The sequence below is a fragment of the Punica granatum genome, chromosome 2, assembly GCF_007655135.1.
Source record: "Punica granatum isolate Tunisia-2019 chromosome 2, ASM765513v2, whole genome shotgun sequence".
Classification (NCBI taxonomy): Eukaryota; Viridiplantae; Streptophyta; class Magnoliopsida; order Myrtales; family Lythraceae; genus Punica; species Punica granatum.
The window spans coordinates 7,007,434-7,014,597 of record NC_045128.1 but is presented as its reverse complement, the minus strand read 5'-3'; the positions used below and the strand labels follow the sequence as shown (position 1 = coordinate 7,014,597).

Genomic DNA, 7,164 nt, shown 5'->3' with positions numbered 1-7,164 from the left:
AAAAGACCTCATTGGAGCTCAAAGATCAACATCATTCTATTATCTCTGGCTATTTAATTGCCTATGGAGAGATGGGAAGAGGCCATGATATATATTGATGAGGACCTTTCACCAACATTCAAAAGCTCACTGTGCTCAAAAGAGGACCGTGAAATAAGGTTTCTCAGGTACCAAACAAGCAAAAAGGAAACGACTCCTCTGCCCTGTCGTTTCGTGGTCCCTTAATAAAGGAGAGGAAGTGCTAGTTATTACTACTTCTACTACTACAACTACTACTACTACGGGTCTCGACGCTCGTGGATGATGAGTCAGCGACCAATATCGTCTCTCCTTACCTAGCTGGCTCGGTCACGGAAGCCAAAAGCGAAAGATCACAGCCCTTGTTTTGTTTCCCCTTGTCTCGACACGGGATAATTCAAAAGCGAAACCGATACACTAATCGCTGTTAATATACAAAGACAAAGTTAAACTTCTTTCTTGGCAATACCAATTGGAGTTTCGATCTTGTATGAGCATGAGGCAGTTGCTTTACCCCGGAGAAAACAGTATGGAGTCATCTTCTCCTCGACCGGTGGATTAGGGGAACATGCAACTTTTGATGCGGTAATTGGCAGGTGCGACTCGACGAAAGCTAGCTAGCCCGGCAATGGTCCCCTCCGGCCCCGGCCGGCCGGAGCCCGCTCCACATTATTGTAAGATAGATTGGCCAATGTCATTTTTCCCCCTGCACCCTGGATTTCTGACCTGTAGCTGTCACCATAAAAGGAGTTCTTCCCACTATCCTCTCTCTTTTTTTTTTTTTTTTCTTTTTTGACACAAGGGTCGCCCATGAACATATTATAATGAAATAGAAATTTTAGATAATTGATACCGGAAAACGGATAATTTTACTACGAAAATCAAACTTATAATCTCTTGATTGACAGGTAAGAGCGTGCGCAGAGTGCTACACCCTCGGTCTCTCCCCTTATCCTTTCAATTCACATCACATACAAACACAGAGGACTCTGACAGCAGGTGGTCAGGTCATCTTCGCGGACTTTTACTCTTTCAGTGATTCATCAGTCTATCCATTATCATAAGTTGGCTGAGACATATGCAAAGATCGTATCATAAATTGTCGAAAAGGACCATCCCGAACCGTCTCGACCACGGTGATGAAATACTTTTACGTGTGAGTTGGTTATAAATTTATGCAAGTTTGAGAGATTTTATGGTCCTGACCTCGAACAGTTGGATATGCCCTGGGCCAACCCCCCAGCATAAGATTTGACGGCCTAGAGGTCCAAGAGACCGTCCAGAGGATGAGACCGAATGATTTTTCGTCGAGCTCATGTGATAATTTATCATCTATATTATTCATCCTTCCCACGTAAAATTATTCCCCGTTTCTTCTCTAGGATTCAACTATTGACACATTGATGAAAATTCATCCTTAAGACGGCACTCCGCACTTACGAAACAGAGAACCTTCGGAAACACATTTCCAGCTTGTGGCTCTCGCGTTGCGTTACAATTCAAATCCACCAAAGAACGAATGCTCCCCCGGATGTGTGTGCAGTTTCGTATTTTGTAGTACATTCTCAGTGTTTGACTAGACACTAAGAACTCAAACAGGGATCGAGGCTCGACCTGTTAAGTTCAGTATGACAGCACTAGACTTAATTGCCGCGCAAAATTGGATCGTACTTCAGGCAATTCCGTTCAGTGCATCAAACAGCACTGAAAGCAAGAAAGGGCAGTCTCTGATAGAACTGCTTAAGCATCCGGAACCGGAAGAAAAGTGCTCAGTCCCGAAACCTTGCGAGTTCTATTAATTGGACAAGGCTATTAAGTATTTACCTTCGAAGCCAAGCAAAGCAATGTTCTATTTTACACTGGGCAACCCGTAGTTGCCATGTTACATACATCTACTGCTTCACCCTTGAACATTATTTTACAAAAAGACGCTAAAAATTAACATCGGCGCCAATCCACACGATCCCCTCTGCTGTTTCACTTGCCTTGCCCCATTGGGATTCGGGTCCAAAGAATAGTGTTCATGGACAATAGATACACTAAGCAATATGTATGATAGGGAGAGAGAGAGAGAGAAGGTATTGTTAATCTAATCACCATGAATCATTACAGACTGGAAAGGGACCCTCTTGATCTCAACGAAGGTGGAGAAATCTTTGCTCAGTGGCTGCCTCCATGGCTCCCCATCCATCTGCATGAATGCATTTTCCCACTCTCCGCCCCTAAACTCGAACCTTATTGCCGCCGCCTAACCAGAAAAAAATAGATCGGAAGAAAAGCATTACATACATCTCTCAATCTACACACCATATACTATACATGAAAAGTAAGATGTTGCAGTCACTCGAGCGAAAGCCAGATATTGAAAAGGCGAATATGTTGTTCACTATGTCTGATAACATATGAGGTCCAGATTCTCGAGAAACCAAACGCAGGAAATGGCCAAAAACCATGTATTCGTATACCTAGACAGGTTCTTCCGCACCAACTAATATCTGTCTTATGCAGGATCATGTGATTAAATAGAGACAATGATTTGTTATATCATTACCTGTGCAATGTGCTTCGCGGAGATGAGTTCGACCATAACAAAGGAGGCATGCCAGCCTTGCTTTAGGCCGAATATTTCGAGCAGACCATCATCGGGATGGGCCTCAACAAATCCTCTCTGAATAGGATACAACAAAACCATCCTTCAATGAGAATGCATATAAGATCCCGGGAAAAAAAAAAAAGGCCTGCAAATCTCTCTCCAATTTGATTTAAAATCAAAACCCAATATCAAAAAGAATCAGAAGATAGCGGCATGACAAGCAAAAGAACCCATGAAATCCAGATGTCAAGCAACACGTGCATAATACCTTCTCTAAATATTCAGGCTTCAAGTTACCCCATGGATTCCTCCCGCTAGCATAGTTCTGAAGATTTAGAGCAACTATGGCCCTTACACTGCTAGTGGAGAAACCAAATAGGAAGAGGAGCAAAGAAATACACCGTAAGTAAGATGGATACAAAAGGAGAGATGAAAAGTGCATGAGACTAGGAGAATCAAGTAGTAAATTTTCCAAAGTTTACCTCGAAGGTACTCGAATCTGCTCCCACTCGGAGCAATTTATCTTTTTAATATGAATTCTCAAAATGTTCTTTAGTCCCCTGAAGTCAACAGTTTTTCATTTGCGATTAGAATCAACTGGTAGAACACTTATAAGCAATGCAAACAGACTGATGATTGAATCACATGGCAAACAAATGTAATGGCAAAAGTGAAGACTACATAACCTAAGACAACCAGAATCCAGTCAATCAGTAAACTAGATATCAGACCTATTTCAGTCTTCAAGATGTGTTCTGTTCTGGTTATCACTGACTGCATTTAATAAGTGCATATAAGAAGGAAAATGTTAACTAGAAAAGATATGTAAATATGAAAAAGCTAAAAAAGGCCCTCTTTTACATTACTTTGTGTTTGGAGCAATAGCATGTGATGCTAATTGCTAAAGATCATCATCAATAAGGGACAGGATCAAAGATACCCTCCATATCTTATTGTTTACAAGAAATCCTTTAAAGCAGGCCTCTTGAACGGGGACCATTCCACCAGCCCATCAACTAAAATCAGTCCAAGCTGAACTGATAACGGTAGGGCCAGAATCATGTGAATGAGAACTCCATGTAATCCAAGCATGCATGCATTCATTTCTTGGTAAAAGTATGGGTATAACTACTATCAGATTCAAAGACATTGGGTTAGGAAACCAAAATGGAGAAATTGTACGGTAAAGAAAAAAAGTTATCATCATAGCACATTACAACATTACAAAACTAGCGCTGCTGACCAAGAAGAAAACGGAACTGCAAACCATGGTAGATATAGCAACAAGCAAAAAACTAACCTTAAGCTAGGTTGGCTGGTACAAGGAGTGAAGAACCAACCTTGGGTGCAAGTATAACCAGAGTATATTAGCTGTGGCAACAAGAGCATCACCTTTCATTAACAACGATCCACAAGGAAATAAAAAAGACAAAACTGAACCTCATGTAGCAATGAAATCTAATATACTTTACTCTTAGTCAAACATATATATGTAATATCATAAATTAGACTCGTGAGGAAGGTGTAGAGAGAATGAACAAGAACCTTATTCGCAATTGGACCCTGGGCAAGGTATGGTTTCTCATTACGTAGATGATGGAAGCCGTATGCTACTTGAGCATCCATACCTAAAGGACCATGGGGCAAAATAAGACAGGAGAAAAGTTTTAAACATTACCATAATCAAAAAAACAGAAACCGAATAACTAAATGGCCAAGCTCCGAGCAAACCATTCTTCTTACAAGAAATTTCAAGAGTCACTGTCATGCATTAGCTATGACATAGAGACAAGAGAAAGAAACACAACACACGAGACTCCAAGATAAAATGGATCACACATTGTAGACACTTCAGCAAGCATCTCAATGAACAAATAATTCAAATTCAGAAAAGCCAAATCAAAAGAGAGAGCTCACCTATGCTATAGTAATTATAGAATACTCCTCTGAAGCAACTTGCTTTCTCAGGCCTTTGCCCCTCAATCTCTAACCCCTGTAGATTGAAAACATTTTGACAGTTTAATGGAAGGCATCCAGGAGATCCAAAACATTTTGTAAACAAAATGGCACTAGTAACAAGGCTAGAAGTTGCCTCCCTCCAACCCAAAACTAGGATACAAGTGTGGTGTGTATATACACACTCCTTTAAAAGACACATAATTCTCCAATTCCAATATGGTTTTGTTACTGGAGAAATTTGATCATAAGTCAGCGGGTAAAAATACTAACCTCGTCCAGACAACAATCTTCTGTCGGTTTAAGAGAATAGGGAGGCTCAATTTTTTCACCAAACGGCATAGACATCGTCAAATCCCAGCTGCATGATCACAAAGAAAATTCTAATGATTGTCCATTCAAATAAAAAATCACATATTTAATCCGACTTACAACTAATAACAAGATACTTCCAATAAAATCAAAGATAGAAATCTGATCTCTATTTGCCCAACAAAAACAAATAAAATCAATTATCAGAAGATGGAACATACAGAAATACAGGAAGGAGTAATAGCATTAGAAAAAGCACTTCTTGCTTCATATCACAACCAAGACTGGTACTCATTCCCAGCACAACACCCAGAAGAAATATCAGGAATTTACTCATAGTCTGTTAAAACTCTTACCTATCCAATCGACCAATTCGACCATTACTTGCTTTATCAAGAGCCCTTTTCACCGCTGATTTCCAGGCAAAAGGAAATGACCCGCCCTGAAGTCAGAATCATATAGATCAGAATGCAGCAGATTAGGTTGAATGCCGAAATTTCTAGGCAAAGGAGAAGCATACCCAGCCAAAACTCCGTGACAAGTCATTGCCAGTACCAAGAGGAATGATACCAACTGGAGGCACAGGATCTCGTCCCTGGCTGTTAAGCTCTCCAAGACATCCCAGCACCCACCCAACAGTACCATCACCTCCCGCAACCTAAAACCCAAAGAAGTTGCCTGTCAGACATAAAGGCGACATTTTTCTTGCAGCTCAACTACACTGGGTAAGAGAGTGCAGCCAAGTGTGTGAAATGGGCATCAAATTTGATTCCCACTGACTGAACATACCATAACTCTTATCCTTTTACGTGTTTCCTCGGCACATTTGTCGCCAGTACTGGCTAACTTCTCCAGACAACCCAATCCATACTGTACAAATTCATGAGGTTTTACATCTTTCAAATCAAAAACCTGCAATGTCAGTAGCACTCACGGATCAGCTTTTTAAATATGACAAGCAGTAACATATGAAATCCATTAAAAAAGAGAAGCAAATCAATGCAAGCATTCTCCATGAAGTTAAGTGCTTGCAACCAGCAACAAAAAATTTTCTTTTAAAGGTAAACACAAAGGAAAGAGGTCCCCAATCCAAGCATGCAAAATTTGCTCCTAAGAACTAAGCCAGACAGAACCATGCACGTCCATGTATTACATATCCATACACAACCCAGAAAGTAGGGAACTGCGTAACCCGGAATTAACAGTCACGCACGACATTTCTATATGTCAGTAAGCAGATAAAAAAACAGAGAGCCATCATCCCAGCAGCAGTCGATGCATTCCGACAGAAGCTTCCGAAACAGTCCAAGACCCAATTTTTTACAGGGAAAACTAATGGGGTGAGAAATAAGTACAAGACAAGCTTAATACACCAATACAATGCCGAACCCAGGAACAGATAGTAAGCTCATGCGCATCGAGTGAGAGAGAGAGAGTGAGTGAGGGGTGGACACTTCCCCACGTGCAGAGGCGGGTCATAGCTAGAATTCATACCTGTTCCTCAGCAATCAGCTGGTGGAGCCTGAGCTTGAGCTCATGCCCGTGTCGACCGCCGCTTTTGGAATTTATGAAGACGACAATGGGACACTCGGGAGGCTGAGGCGGCTCGGCCTCGCCGGCGGTCTCCGCAACGGAGAGCTGGCCCTTCTCCAACCCGCTGTTGGGGTCCTGGAACCGGATCGAGTTCCTCATGGCGATGCGCAGGTACTTGGGCATCATGAGCCTCATCCTTAGCTCCTCCTTGTCGATCTTCATACCCTTGAGGCCGCACCCCCGGATCGAGTCTATCACCGACGACCGTGCCCCGGACCGCGCCGATTCACCCGGCGACCGCGCCCCGGCCCGCGTCGCACCCCTCGGCGACCGCGCCCCTGTCCCCGTCGTGTCACTAGACGACGCCGGCGGCTCCATTTCCCCCCCTCACAGAAACAACACTACCCCCCTCCCTCTATCTCCCTGCGTCTCACCGGAGTAAAATGGGGTTGGATGGGCACTGCCCTCCCTCTCTCTCTCTCTCTCTCTCTCTCTCTCTCTCTATTGGTCTCTGTGCTCAGACAGGGAAGGAAGCAGCAATGACGAAGAAGAAGGTAAGGGATTCGAATGGATTAGATTAATATAATAAGGAAGGAGGCTTCGGCTCATCATCAATGGGGGCGACCGGGAGATGGGGCGGAGAATATTATACGTAGAGATACGAGTATATTGTGTGTAGATGTACGCAACGTATACGTACACGTACAGACTGTACGCCGATAGGTTGGATTAGAGAGACAGACGGAGATGGG

General features: G+C 42.8%; 1 protein-coding gene and 1 long non-coding RNA gene across 2 annotated transcripts; one reads left to right on the top strand and one right to left on the bottom strand.

Moving 5' to 3' along the window:
- Positions 1–1,378, top strand: LOC116196586. Its single transcript, XR_004154856.1, has 2 exons — positions 1–692; positions 927–1,378. It is a non-coding gene; the product is annotated as an uncharacterized LOC116196586 (long non-coding RNA).
- Positions 1,379–1,787: 409 nt separating this feature from the next.
- Positions 1,788–7,164, bottom strand: LOC116196584 (diacylglycerol kinase 7). The gene is made up of 12 exons (XM_031526378.1): positions 6,374–7,164; positions 5,669–5,791; positions 5,400–5,537; positions 5,236–5,321; positions 4,841–4,928; positions 4,529–4,604; positions 4,157–4,239; positions 3,912–3,982; positions 3,094–3,171; positions 2,880–2,967; positions 2,570–2,686; positions 1,788–2,266 (listed from the first exon to the last, which is right to left on the bottom strand). The coding sequence occupies exons 1-12, from the start codon at positions 6,788–6,790 to the stop codon at positions 2,108–2,110; spliced, it is 1,524 nt and encodes a 507-aa protein (XP_031382238.1). The 5' UTR covers positions 6,791–7,164; the 3' UTR covers positions 1,788–2,107.